Source organism: Vicugna pacos, chromosome 7 (genome assembly GCF_048564905.1).
Source record: "Vicugna pacos chromosome 7, VicPac4, whole genome shotgun sequence".
NCBI classification, from domain to species: Eukaryota; Metazoa; Chordata; class Mammalia; order Artiodactyla; family Camelidae; genus Vicugna; species Vicugna pacos.
In genome coordinates, this window is record NC_132993.1 from 45,277,317 (window position 1) to 45,292,808 (window position 15,492).

The 15,492-nt window shown below is 33.7% G+C and overlaps 1 protein-coding gene and 1 pseudogene across 6 annotated transcripts in view; one reads left to right on the forward strand and one right to left on the reverse strand.

The window, feature by feature from the left end:
• PALS2 (protein associated with LIN7 2, MAGUK p55 family member) overlaps positions 1–15,492 on the reverse strand; it is a 102,951-nt gene that overhangs the window by 43,201 nt on the left and 44,258 nt on the right. For 4 of the 6 annotated variants that reach the window (XM_072964819.1, XM_015237270.3, XM_072964817.1 and 1 more), the window contains exon 2: positions 10,158–10,276. In XM_072964819.1, the coding sequence (XP_072820920.1) occupies positions 10,158–10,274 (117 nt within the window). In that variant the 5' untranslated portion in view covers positions 10,275–10,276. Of the gene's footprint in view, positions 1–10,157; positions 10,280–15,492 lie in introns of all 6 variants that reach the window. The other 2 variants (XM_072964820.1, XM_072964818.1) reach the window with 1 other exon arrangement.
• LOC102534232 (protein C1orf43 pseudogene) lies at positions 10,656–15,119 on the forward strand (annotated as a pseudogene).

Below are 15,492 nucleotides of genomic sequence, written 5' to 3' on the forward strand. Positions count from 1 at the left end.
CACTGACATGAAAACTCTAATACAGTTTCCCTCCTTTCTATGTTCATCTGTTTTAGTGCTCCCAAACTGGGTGAGGACAGGAGGGAATGTTGGAAAGACTAAAAGAATAATGCCAAGAGAGAAAGAAGCAGTCAAGTGGAGGGCAGCATTATGCTATAAAACACAAACATACCTAAAGGTTTTAGGACATTAACTCTACAGATTGGTTCTACGGTAGGAAAAATTCTCACCACACAATATAGAAATTGTCTGAGGGAAAAAAAAATTTTTTTAGTGAAACGGCAGCTGTAATTACATTAAAACAGAAAATCAATTTCTGAAATCAGTTGGGTTCAATCAAGATCAGTTTTGGTTCTTCCAAGAAAGTAGATGCAGGTCCTTATTTGTTAATATGTAACTTTTTAAGCTCCAGGATTATGTGAAAAAAGTAGGGACCTCTATTCACGTTAAAGTCCGAATTTATTTAGTAGCTTTCAAGAGGCAAGTACCAACTTGAATTTAACTAAGCAAACCAAAATAAAAAAGACAAAGGAAATATTGAAAACTGACTAGAGAGAATGGAGAACTCAATTTTTATTTTGCTTTTGCATACATGACATTAAAAAGGATGACATTTGTTCTGATGAAAAAAAGGGAAATAAGCATAACTAAATTAGAATTGAATTCTCTAATTGAATTGTCATCTAGTTAACCAAAAAAGGTCAAATTCTTAGATTAGAGAAACTATATCTCAAGGTACTCAGGGAGCTGAGTGACTCTCAGAGACGACAGAATTAGGAGAACCACACAGATGTCAAAAAAACTAAATATGGGAATCTTATACTTTTTAAAAGGAAAAAAATTTGTTAAAGCTTGGCTTTAATAGTACTCGGAGAAAACATAAAAAAATCTTTTTATAATCTTTGAATGGAAAAAGATCTAACTATGCTGTCAAATCTGGAAGCTATAAATTAAACAAACAAACAAAAAGTCCGAATAAACTACATCGAACATTTAAAATTTCTTCTCATCAAAAATCAGCAAAGTCAAAATAGAGATGACAAACTAGGGTCAAAATACTTACAAATCACATTACACACAAAAGGCTGATTTCCTTATATACCAAAGACTTCTACAAACCAATAATGAAAAAAAATCAACAACACATTAAGAGAAATAGGCAAAGAATATGAACAAAAAAATTCACAGAAAAAGAAACTCAAATACTCTTAAATATATGAAAAGATACACAACCTCCTTTATGATAAGAGTACAAACTAAAACTATAATGAAATACTCATTTTTTTTCTTTATGAGATTGACAAGGATAACAATTCCAATAACATACCATGTTGGTGAGAATATGGCAGAAGACAGGCACTTTTGCATAATTTTTTCTGTAGGAACACACTAAGGAGCAACTTGACTATATCTACCAAAATTACAATGATTCTTTAAAGATTTATCCTAAAGATATATATACATGTGTAAAATAACACATAGCTAGACTGCATATTACAGCATGGTTTGTAAGCAAAAAAGCCATCGAAATATCTATCAAAAGTCTGACTAAAATTTTTTTGGTATATTCATACAATGGAATATTATGTCACTTTTACAGAAAGTAAAAGTTCTCAATAGGTACTAATATGGAATCATATGCAAAAAGATCAAGATTTAGAGCAGAGAGTATAAACCCACAGCTACTATTATACTTAGTAGTGAATATTACTACATCTAGCACATAATTTTCCCCTAAGATTGGGAACAAGATAAGGATGTCTGCTCTCACCATTTTATTCAACATTTCTACTAGAGGGTCTAGCTGGGACAATAAGTCAAGAAAAAAAAAGGCATTCAGATTGGAAAGAAAAGAAGTAGACTTGTCTTTATTCATACATTTGTATTTAGAAAATCCTGAGGACTCCACTAAAAAACTGAACCAATAAACAAGTTCAGCAAGATTGCAGGATAGAAGATTAATGTACAATAATCAATCATACTTCTATACACTAGCAATGAACAATCTGAAAATGAAATCAAGAAAATAATTCCATTCACAATAGCACTGAAAAGGATAAAATACTTAAGAGTAAATTTAACAAAAGTGCAAAACTCATACTCTGTAAACTATAGAGCATTGTTGAAAGAAATTAAAGATTTAAATAAACAGAAAATCATTTCATGCCCATGGATCTGAAGACTTAACATTGTTAAGATGGCAATATTCCCTAGAATGATCTACAGATTTAACACAATGCCTTTTGGAATTCCGGCAGAGTTCTTTGTAGAAATTGACAACCTGATTCTAAAATTCATATGGAACTGCAAGGGACCCAGAACAGCCAAAACAATCCTGAAAAAGAACAAAGCAGGAGGACTCAAACTTTCTGATTTCAAAACTTACTACAAAGCTACAGTAATCAAAACACTGTGGTACTGGCATAAAGATAGATATACCTGACCAATGGTATAGAATAGAGAGTCCAAAAATAAATCCTTCCACATACAGTCTAAAAATCTTTGACAAGGGTGCCAAATGAGGCTGGGAAAACCAGGTATCCATATACAAAAGAATGAAACTGGACCCTTGCCCAACACTATTTAAAAAAATTAACTCACAATGGATCAAAGACCTAAAACTATAAAACTATTAAAATAAAACAGAGCAAAACCTTCATGACATTAGATTTGGCAGATTTCTTGGATATGACACCAAGGCAGAGGCAAAAACACAACAAAAAAAAGTAAAATGGATTTCCTAAAAATTAAAAAAAATCTATGCACCAAAAGATATATCAAGAGTAAAAAGGCAACCAAAAGAATAGGAAAAATATTTGCAAATCATGTATCTGATAAGGGATAAACAGTCAGAATATACAGAAAACTTCTAACATTCAAAACACACACAAAAATAATAAAATTTAGAGCAGAAATCAATAAAACCGAAAACATGAAATCCAACCAAAAGCAGGTTCTTTGAAAAGATCAATAAAATTGGTAAACTTCTTGCTAGTTTAGCTAAGAAAAAAGAGAGATGGTGTGAATTTACTAATATCAGAAATGGAAAAGATGCCATCACTACTGATGTCATGAAAAATAAAATGGTATGAGTAATTCTACACACAAATTTGATAACCTAGATGAAATGGACCAATTCCTAGAAAGACAGTCCACCAAAACTCATAAAAGGAGATACAGATAATTTGAGTGGCCCTATATCTGTTAAAGAAATCAAATCAATAATTAATAACCTTCCCAAACAGAAATCACCATGTCCAGATAGGTTCACTGGTAAATTCTACCAAACACTTAAAGAAATTATATCAATTCTTTTACAATCTCTTCCAGAAGGCAAAGGAAACACTTCCTAACTCAATCTATAAGGCCAGCATTACTCTAATACCAAAACCAGACAAGGACATTACATGTTATTATACATTTATCAAAACCCATAGAATATACAACACAAAGAATGAACACTAATGTAAACACTGGATTTCAGCTAATAAAGCTTTAGATTAAAAAAAAAAACTGAGCATAAAGTACAGCGAATTCCCATATATTTGCTCCCTCATCCCTAGTTTCCCTTATTCACATCTTGTAGTAATGTGGTAAGTTTTTTATCATTAATGAGCCAATACTGATATACCATAATTGACTGATGTCTATGGTTTACATTTCCATGGATTTTGACTCTTGTGTTGTTCAGTTCCAATGGTTTTGACAAATGCATGTCACTGATACATCTTTACAGTACCATACAGAATAGTGCCACTGCCCTAAAAAAATGTCCTGTGCTCCAACCATTCATCCTTCCTTTGTACTCCCCCAAACCCTGGCAACACTGATTTTCTTTTGATAGTGTCTCTATAGTTTTTGTTTTTTCCAGAATGTCATATAGTTAGAATCATACAGTGTAGAGCCTTTTCAGACTGCTTCTTTCACTTGGCAATAAACATTTAAGGTTTCTCCATGTCGTTTCATGACTTCATAGTTCATTTTTTATTGCTGAATACTATTCCATTGTATGGATGTACCACATTTTGCTTATCTATGCACCTATTGAAGGACATCTTCATTGCTTCCAAGTTTTGGCAATTATGAATAAAGCTGCTATAAACATTCATGTGTAGGTTTCTGTGTGGACATGAATTATCGATTCACTTGGGTAAATATCAAGGAGTACAATCATTGGATTGTATAGTAACAGTATGTTTTAGCTTTGTAAGAAATTGCCAGACTGTCTTCCAAAGTAAATTGTACAATTTTGTATTGCTTCAAGGAATAAATTAGCAGCTTCCTTTTTTGGGATATATGTTTTGCAAATATTTTCTTCCATCTGTAGCTCACCTTTTCATTTTTTTTTTAATGGTGTCTTTTGAAAAGGAAATCTAATTAATCAAAATTTTCATTAAGCCTCAATCTTTTAAAGTAGTGTCTCTAATGAACTTAGATTAACTAATTAGTGTCTTATCTAAGAAGTCTCTTTAATCCAAAGTCACAAAGAGTTTTTCCATATGTGTTCTTGCAGAATCTTTATAGTCTTAGCTCTTAGATCTATGCTTTATTTTTAGCTAATTTTTGCATATAGGGTGGGGAAAAAGATTTTTTTGCATATGAACATTCGATAGTTTCAGCAACATTTATTAAAAAGACTATATTTCTTCACTGAATTACCATGGTACTATTAACAAAAATCAGTTTACCATATATGTGGGGGTCTCTTTCTGGGATCTGTTCTATGCCATTGATCTATATGCCAATACTACACTGTCTTCATTACTGCAGGGGCAATCCTTGAAATCAAGTTGTGGATGACATCAAATTTTGTTCTTTTTCAAAATTGTTTGGTCTAGGTTCTTTATACATTTTAATATTTTGTCAGTCTGAAATTCTGACTGGGCTTATACTGAATCTATAGCTTAGTCTGTGGAGAATTAACATCTTAAGAATACTGAGCCTTCCAATTCTTTCATTTACTTAAGTATATATGTATGAATGCCTTTAATTTCAGCAATGATTTTTAGTTTTCAGTGTAGAAGCCTTGAACATATTTTGTTAAAGTTATCCCTATTTCACTAAATTTCAATTTCTAGTTGTTCATTGATGGTATATACAAACACAATTGATTTACACAGATTAATCTTTTATCCTGTGACCTTTTTAAACTCACTTAAGTTCTTATAGAGGGCTTTTTTTCCCCCTTCTGGTAAATTCTTAGGATTTTTGACATAGATGGGAATGTCATGCTTGAATAAAGACAGTTAATTTTTCCCTCTTCAATTTGTATGACTTTTATTTATTTTTTTCTTGCCATTTTGCACTAGTGGACACTCCCAGTACAAAGCTGAACAGAAGCGATCTTAGAAAGAAAGCATTCTATCTTTCATCATGAATTATGATGTTAACTGTGGGGTTTACATAGATACCCTTCATTAGGTTGAGGCAACTTCCTTCTATTCTTAGTTTGCTGAATTTTTATCAGGAATAGAAGTTCAACTTTGTAAAATGCTTTTCCTCCAACTATGAACATAATTATATGATTTTTCTTATGTCATTAAAATGGTGACAAACATTTACTGATTTTTAAATATTAAGGCAGCCTTGTATTTTTAAGACAAAACTCACTTGGTAGTGCAGAATTAGACTTTTTGTATGTTGACAGATTTGATGTGCTAGCATTTTCTTTAGAACTTAAAGTCTAGTTTATGAGGGATACTATTCTTTAATTAGAATATTTTTAAGCTAATTTTACTATCAGGGCAACACTAAAACTAGTAAAACAAGATTGGAAATGTCATCTTCTCTTTCTTTTTTCTGGAAGAATTCATGTAAAATTGGTATTATTTCTTCCTTAAATGTTTGACAGAATTTTCTTTTGAAGCTATCAAGGCTGGAACTTCTTTTGTAGGAAATATCCAATTACAGAAAATAGATATAGGGCTATTCAGGTTATCTACTCATGTAGTTTCAGTCTTTTGTATCTTTCAAGAAAGTAGTTTCATCTAGTTGTCATTTATTGCCATAAAGTTGTTCATAATATTTTTTGATAATTCTTGTAATGTCTGTTGGATTTGTAGCAATGTCCTCTTTCATTTCTCATACTGATAATTTGTGTCTAGCTAGAGGTTTATGAATTTTTTTAATACACTCAAAGTTATACTGATTTTCCTATTTTTGTCTTTTTCATATTCACACTTATCATTATTTACTACTTTCTGCTTATTTTGAGTTTAATTTTTCTTGTATTTTCTCAAGGTGGATACATATCATTGATTTATATATTGTTCCTAATATAGGCATTTCCCTCTAAGTACTGCTCTGCTGCACCCTAGAAATTTTGACATATTCTCATTTTCATTTTCATTCAAGTGTTTTTTTATGTTCATAATTTCTTCTTTGACCCATGGTTATTTAGAAGTACGCTATTCAATTTCTACATATGTGGGGATTTTTAGAATAACTTTGTTATTAATTTTCAGTTTGATTCTGCTGTAGTCTGTACTAGTTTCCTAGGTCTATTAAGACAAACTGAGTGAATTCTGCCCAGTGCCCTGCATGTTATGAGGACTCTCTACTCAGGCGAGCGGGAATGCAAACTATTCTGTACCCTTTGTGAGCCCTGGAAACTGTCTGGCCTCCTGTGCTTTTCAGCGGATTTTTCCTTGGACTCTAGAGGCGTGCCTCACGATGCAAAGGTCAGCACTCAGCCAGGGATCTGAGGGCATCTCCAAGCACATCTGAAGAGCTCGTTCTGTGTTAGCTTCCTCCTCCCTGACACTCTGCCACACAAATCCCAGTCACCTATATCCCCCCAAATCCCAAGCTCTGTTAAGACTGCTGGGCTGTTTGTGTTTCCTCTTTCTGCACTGCAGCATGGAAACTACTCTCAGGTAGTTCCATAATGCTCACCTCATGTGTTTCCTTCCTCTTAGGAATCATGGTCCCGTGCTGCCTCTTGTCCCATGTCTGAAGATAGCCATCCCCTCTCCCCTATTTTTACCAACTTTTCTAGTTGTTTCTGGAGTCAAAGGAACTCAAGACTATTTTCACTCCCTTATGGCTTGGGTGGAATTTACTCACTCTTATATTATTTTTGGTGGCTACCCTAGAGATTTCAATATGCATCCCTGACTTTTTAATATTATCTTAAGACATTACTTTTACCACTTTTTGAATAATGAAAACATCTTACAATTGTTTGACTCACTAAGTGTCTCCTTCCTTTTGGGTTATCATCTTCACATATTTCATTTATATACATGCTATAAATGCCACAAGACATTATTATTTCATCTTAAAACTCAGTATTATTTTCTATTTATTTATTAATATTCCCTTTCCTTTGTCATTCTGCCAGAAGAACTTCCTTTTGCATTTCTTATTGAGTAAATGTAGATAATTTTTCTCAGATTTTGTTTGTCTAAAAATAAAACCTTCATTTTGCTTTCATTTCTGAAGGTTGCTTTTGCTGAAAAGGGAATTTGAGGTCGGTAGTGTTTTTCTTTGGACACTTTAACGATCTCAATCCATTCTGTTATGACTTTCATAGTTCCTGTTTTATTGCTAACCATTAGTCTGTTTCTCCTAAAAGGTAATGTGTCTTTCTTCTCCAGTTGCTTTATGAAGTTTCACTTTATCTTTGACTTTTCAGGAGTTTGACTATGATATTCTGAGGTTGTTTTTTGTTTGTTTGTTTGTTTGTTTTGGTATTTTCTCTGGTAGGGGGTTCACATGGCTTCTTTAATTTATGAGCTGATGTTGTTCATTAGTTTTGAAAATTCTCAGCCATTGTGTCTTCAACTATTTCTTCTGTCCCATTCCCCCCTCCTCTCTTTCTGGGATGTTAAGTACACGTGTATTTGATCTTTTGAGTATGCCTCACATACTGTCTTTTCCATACATACTTTTCCATGAATTTCAGTTTACATTATTTTCTACTGACCTGTCTTCAAATTCACTAATATTTTCTGCTGTGTTTAGTCTTCTATTAAACTCATCAAATGAACTCTTCATCAGCTATCATATTTTTGAATTCCTGAAAAATCATGATTGTTTTTGATTCTTATTTTCTAGTAATTCTAATGTCTTCATTTTCCCCTCTTTCCATCTATTAAAATAATATTAAATTATTTTAAAACATTTATTTGTAACTTTAATAAAGGCTCATCTATGGGACTGCTTCTGTTGTTTTTCTCCTGATTACTAGTCACATGTTCCTGCCTCTCCACAGGTCTAGCAATGTATGCTTTGCTGTTTCCTCAGCAATTTAACCATTTTTCCCTCTACTTATACTGGGAGTGTTGGCCTAGTGTGACTTAATATTTCTTTTTTGGAAGTAGAAGTCCTCCCTTCCTCCTGGGATTTCTTCACCTTCAATGTAGGAATACTCAATTACCATTGCTTCTACTTCTTGAGAAACTGCTTGAACGTTGGATACTATTGGGTGATTCTGTTCCTAATTTCACTTTTAACATCAAAAGATTACAGTAGCACTTCAGCTGCTCAAAAGCCATCCAGCCACTTCACCTGTGTACAAGGAACAGTGTACAAGGTGATCCTCTGAATGGCCAATATCAATGACACAAATGCAATTTTTTACCCACAGAAACTCTTAAGAATACACACACTCACAGGCGCACACACACAACCTATACTGTAGTAGAAAGAACACAAAACTTGAAGAAAGAAGACCTGGCCTAAATCTCATTTTTGTCATTTACTAGCAGAGTGACTTTAGGCAAATAATTTTTCTATTTTAAAATATAACTTTTCAATTTATAAAGTTGTTGCAAAGATGAAATACTATAATATGTTTTAAAGACCTTTATTAACTATAAGAATGTTATAGGATGCTTTCCATATTATTAGCTAGTTTGTAAATAAAATTTTAAAAATTAATAAAAATAAACTACAAAAATTATCTAGTTTTTAAATCTACAGATCAAAAGCTATACATTAAACAAACATGGGAATGGGATATAATAGATATATTGACAATTAAAGCTGACAACCAACAGTAAGTATGACATCAAGGGAGGAGTCAAAAACTACTTTTAAAGTAGCAATAAGAGCTCAGGGTGAGCCATTTAATTAACAGGCTTAAACAGCTCTTACTTATTTCAACAGACCCTGAAGCTATTACTTTATCTCAACACAGTATAGTGATCAATATTTGTGACATGTTAAATCTGAAGGTAAATCATTTCCTATATACTACTATTAAAGTAAAGGAATATCTAACAAATTTTGGAAAGACTGCAATAAAAAATGACTAAAATAAAAATCCCAGTTAAGTGATCTCTAAGTGGATTAGTTTCTATGTAGGAACCAAAGCTTTTATATCATGTGATCTTAGAATGATTAAGTTTATGAATAAAATGAAGAGTCTACATCATTAATGGAAAACTACTAATGGAAAACTCTGTAAAAGCTATGGTTTTTCAGAAGTCTTAGAAGAAAATAAGTAATAGACTGTGGCTAAGAAACGATCATAGGAGAGGGTGAAATCAATATTCTAGGAATGACAAGAGGGCTACATGAAGAAATGGTCAAAGAGGGTGTATGGCATAGGTTCTTAAAAGCAAGAATCATCTGAGGAATGGGAGAGCAGGGTTGTGAAATAGTTAATACACTAAGCTTTAGTGACTTTATAAAAATTATAATGGGGAAATAGTAGAAGTTAAATATAACTGGGCCAAAAATGGTTGCAAAAATATAAAATATATATGGATGAGTTAAAAAGATTACTACAGAGTTGATTATGCAAACACATCCAAAATATTGGTGCTATCAAGAAAAAACAAGATTTCAAAAAGTACTAGATATTAGGAAGTAAAGAAAGAATTGAAATGAAAAATAGGTACATGCTCAATGTAAAAGAAGAAACTCAGTACCTTGTTGTTGAAAATGAAGACAGGTCTGGAATCCTTTTTTACATACTTTTATTATAACATAACTATTCACTTATTATTTCCCTAAAACTTTAAAGTTAGCACAGAAAAGGTAAAAGTGATCTAATTTTTGTGTACAGTAAGATTTCATTAGTTGGTAACTGTTATTTGCTAACTAAGCCTAAGGCATATCAACCAGGTTCTAAAACGGTAATCTAAAAAGACCTCTGAAAAAAACAATTTAAAAAATAATTTAGTTATCTTATGAATAAACCAATATACCTTAGCAAGTGATTTTACAATAGGATTCTCCATAATCCCTTTGAGGAAAATTAGGTCTATTTCTTCTGCTCCTGTAGATGAGGGCAGCTCCGTAAGGTTATCCAACACTTGCTGCATTGCTGCTGAAATAAAAGCAATATTAAAAACAAAAACAAAAATCTTAAATTCCAAGCTATTATGAAATATGGTTGAAATTAATTAAAATAAAAAGACATTAACAGTTAACACTCTTGAAAAATCACATTTTAAAAAACTGAATTGTTAAATAGAGTAAATTTCAAATTTACTTCCCACGAATTAGCAGCAGGACAGGTTTTTACAGGCAATTTGGGCTTAATCAGACTACCTTATACATACTTACAACTTTATACTTGCTTTCTATTTTTCAAATTTAAAAACATTACTACAGAAGAAATATAAAATTGGAATAGATCAATAAAAGGTAAAGAGACTGGATTAGGTAATCAAGAAATTTCCTTCCAACAAGCCCAGAACCGGATGATTTTACTGGTAAATTGTATCAAATATTAAAGAACTAAAACCATCACTTCACAAACTCTTCCAAAAAAAGTAGAAGAGGAAGGAACACTTCTCAACTATTCTATGAGATTCTGGTACTAAATCCAGACAAAGACATCACAAGAAAACTATAGCCAATATCCATTATAAATACAGATGCAAAAAATCTTTAATAAAATACTAGGAAACCGAATCCAGCAACACACAAGAAGGATTGTACACAATGACCAAGCACAATTTATCCCAGGAATGCAAGAGTGGTTCATCAACAAGATAATCAGTATAATACACTGTATTAATAGAAGAAAACTACACTGTATCTCAACAGGCACATAAAAAGCATTTGACAAAATCCAATACCCTCTCATGATAAAAAATATTCAGCTATGATAGAAGGGAAATTTCTTCAAGGGCATTTATGAAAAACTCTTAGCTAGTATCATACTTAACGGTGAAAGACTGGATGCTTTCCTGTAAGATTAGGAACAAGGCAAGGATGTCTACTCTTGCCATTTCTACTCAGCATTGTACTGGAGGATCTAGCCAGGGTGGTTAGGCAAGAAAAAGAAACAGGCATCCAGATGAAAAATGAATAAGTAAAACTATCTCTTTTTGCAGATTACAGGATCTTATACATAGAAAATCCTAAGGGACATACAAAATTTTCTTAGAATAAATGAGTTCAGCAAGTTTGCAGGATATAAGATCAAAATACAAAAATCAATTGCATTTCTATACACTAGCAATGAACAATCTGAAAATTAAATTAAGAAAGTCATTCCTTTTACAATAGTATCTAAAATAATTAGAAATAAATGTAACAAAAGAACTGCAAGCTTTTTGCACTGAAACTATAAAATATCACTGAAAGAATTAAAGAAGACTTAGATAAAAAGATATCCATACTCATGGATTAGAAGACTTAATTTTGTTTAAGAGAACAGTATTCCCCAAATTGATCCACAGGTTTAATGCAATCCTTATCAAAATCTCAGCTTCCCTCCATCTCCCTACCATTTTGAATATGGATAAGCTGATCCTAAAATTCACGTGGGAAATGCAATGAACTCAGAATAGCCAAGTAATCTTCAAAAAGAACAAAGCTGGAAGACTCACACTTAATTTCAAAACTGACTAAAAATGCTACAGTATCAAGACTGTGTGGTACTGGCACAAAGACAGATACATAACTAAATAAGAGTCCAGAAATGAATCCATAAATTTACGGTCAAGTGATTTTTGACAAGAGTGGCAAGACAATTCAATGGAGAAGGAACAGTCTTTTCAAAAAAATGAAACTGAGACAACTGGATGTGTACATGAAGAGGGTGATGCTAGACTCCCTGCTTCATTCAGCATCAATCTTAATTTCATTCAGATTAGTTTTATTAGTTTTATTTTCCCTTGATGCTTCTTTAAGTCTACTAATATTGCAGTTTGTTTTTAATATTTTTATTTTTTATTAGAATAATACCTGAACATCGTCAAAACTCAGATTGTATTACTTAGTGGCTTATGATGAAAAATAGCAGTTCTCTATTTCATGTTGTCATCTTCCCTCTCAACTTTTCCTACTCTCCAGAAGTAACTACTTTGAATTTGTTATTTCTTTTAATCACAACTATATTTCTGGATAATATGCTATTATTGCTACTTTTTGATTTACCATTTTAGACATTATTTTTGTTAGAATAGTACTGGTGGGTTAAGCTTTACCTTTCCCTAGCTCCAGACTGGCAATTTTCAATAAAATCAAGTTAGTGCTTTTCATATGGGACTCCTACAAGGTTTTTTCCCAAATGTTCCAACCAACTTCTCACGTTTCTATCAGTAATTTATCCAAGTGCTTAATTATCAAAACGATTCCTTGACTTCCACCCTTGAACTCTCTCCCAAGTAGTCTTCTCTTGCACTTTAACTGAGATAGCTTCATCTTTAGGTCTCCTAGTCAGTATGTGTAAATGAATGACAATTTTGGAAGTAATGAGGTGGACAGGTGAAAAATATGCATTTACAACAAGCAGAAGAAAAACTGATTTAAGCTAAAATGAAGAAAGCAGACACTAGGAAATAAGGAATATAAGCAAAGCCTACTTCATAATTTTGCTTGAGGTCCAATGTGTAATTTGGGCAGAGAACACTAGAACCAACAATCTTCAGTACTTTTACCCTGTGCCTATAAATGTAGTTAGCTCTACTTTTCAAGATTATTTTTTTCTTTCCTTTGACATTCTTTGCTTTATTTTCATTATGGAAAATTCCAAATATATACAAAAGGAGACAATATAACAAACCCAATAATCATCAACTCCGACAATTAGCAACTCATGGCAAATTTTGTTTCATACCCTTATATACTTCCTATTCTACACAACTTTGAAGCAAACACCAGGTATCGTATTTCAGAGTATAAGTCTAAAAGATCAGGGCCCTTTTTAAGCAATGTAACCAAAATACTCAACAAAATAACAGCAATTTCTTAATATCATCAAACATCTAGCTGGTGTTCAAATTTCCAGTTGTACTGAAGACTTTTATCTGCAGTTTCTTCTGTATTTTATTTTTTTTATTGAAGTACAGTCAGCTTACAATGTTGTGTCAATTTCTGGTGTACAGCATGTTTTAGTCATATATACACACACACACACACACACACACATATTCCTTTTCATATTCTTTTTCATTAGAGGCTACTACAAGATATTGAATATGGTTCCCTGTGCTATATAGTAGAATTTTGTTGTTTATCTATTTTATATATCTGCAAATCCCAAACTCCCAATTTATCCCTTCCCACCTCCTTTCCCCACTGGTAACCATAAGTTTGTCTTCTATGTCTGTGAGCCTGTTTCTCTTTCATAAATAAGTCCATTTGTGTCATTTTTTTAGATTCCACATACAAGTGATATCATATGGCATTTTTCTTTCTCTTTCTGGCTTACTTCACTTAGTATCATAATCTCCAAGCCCATCCATGTTGCTGCAAATGGCATTATTTTATTCTTTTTTATGGCTGAGTAGTATTCCATTCCACCCCCTCTACACACGCACATCTTCTTTATCCAATCATCTGTTAATGGACATTTATGTTGCTTCCATGTCTTGGCTATTGTAAATAGTGCTGCTATGTACATTGGGGTGCATGTATCTTTTTGACTTAGAGTTTCCTTTGGATATATGCCCAGGAGTGGGATTGCTGGATCATATGGTAAGTCTATTTTTAGTTTTTTAAGGAATCCCTACACTGTTTTCCATAACGGCTGATTTTTTTTTTAAGTGTATCTTCTATATTGGTTCTTGAGGTGTTTAAATTTTTATATTTGTGCTTAGTTAAGTGAGAAGAAAAGTGGCAGAAATTGTAAAATACACCCTTGGATATTCTGAAGAACTTTATAAGTTGTTACTGATTCTTGAGTGTATGAAATTTAATTAAAAACTAGTAAGTCTGTCAATATACTACATCTTGAAAAGGGAATCTATATTATAAAGTTGCCAAACATTCTCAAATTGTACATATTTGATGGAATTTTAATAAAAATACAACAGACCCCTCCCCTCATATAACCATGTTTTCAGGCCAGGTCTCGCTTGGTCTCCCCCCTCTAAGGAAAGGGCCTGGCTGGGGAGCTCCAGGGAAGTTGGGCTGAGGAAGCAGGGCAGTGGGGTAGACTGATACAGTGCTGAGCAGGTTAGGGAGGCCAGTCCTGGGAGAATGTTGTGCTAGTGAAGGTCGATGAAAATCTGGTATTTGTTCTGCTATTCATTTTTGTGGGGAAGTGAATTATGTTCCTCGCCATGAAATCTTGAAGGGGGACCTCATGTCCCTGTGGGGTATATGCCCCCAAAGACTTCAAAGAGGACACTGATTATCTGACTATCCAGGCTTAAGAATATCAAGTACAAACTTCAGCTCCTTGTGGGTGACAGTGCAAGACAGCGACAGCTGGAAACCTAGGGAAGTCAGAATTGCTGCAACTATCTGCTGTAGTATGAAACCTCTGGACACTATGCCTCTGAGAATCCATCTCAAGCTGAAGAAGCATCCTTGCTCCTTAATGGGCAAGATTTTCGGCTCCCACCTGCTAGATCTTCTAAAACAGTAGTAGTCCTTTCAAGGGTGTGCACAAGGCCCTCATTGATACCCTGCCGAGTGACTGAGACAGCCTGCTATGGGACACAGGTATGCGGCCAGAGAAAGTACCTGTGCTATCAAGGGGCCTGGACTCAGCTGGCTGCAGTGGTCAAAGCACAGAATAGGAGCTCTCAGCACCACCACCAGTCAGAGTAAAGACCTAATCTGGTCTCCTGAGCTCTTCCAGCAACCATCAGGTGACATACCTCCTCTACAGTCAGAAGAATAAACATGCCAAATACTTCCTCAAGTGGAAGAGCTTTAAGCACAACTACAGCGGACCCCTGAACAACATGGATTTGAACTGCTAAGGTCCATTTATATGTGGATTATTTTCAACAAATACGTACTACAGTACTGCAGTAGGCTGAATCTGACAACCCAGAACTGCAGAGACCGTCTAAGTGGATTTTCCACTATGCAGATGGTCGGTGCCTCTAACCCCCTCTGTTGTTCAAGGGTCAACTGAATCACACTTTGGGGAGTAGTCTGTGATGGAACTGAAGGACTCTCATGAAAGACTGAGACAGACTGCAGTGTGCTTGCCAAGCAGCCCCTAGGTCATCTGGCTCTGCAGGCCCAGACTGGACCAGCCAAAGCCCCACTGAACCCAGAACTCTTAGAGCTTGTACTTAGAAGATCATTTGCCAGTCCTTTCTTATGGGCAGTTTCAGAACATCTGTT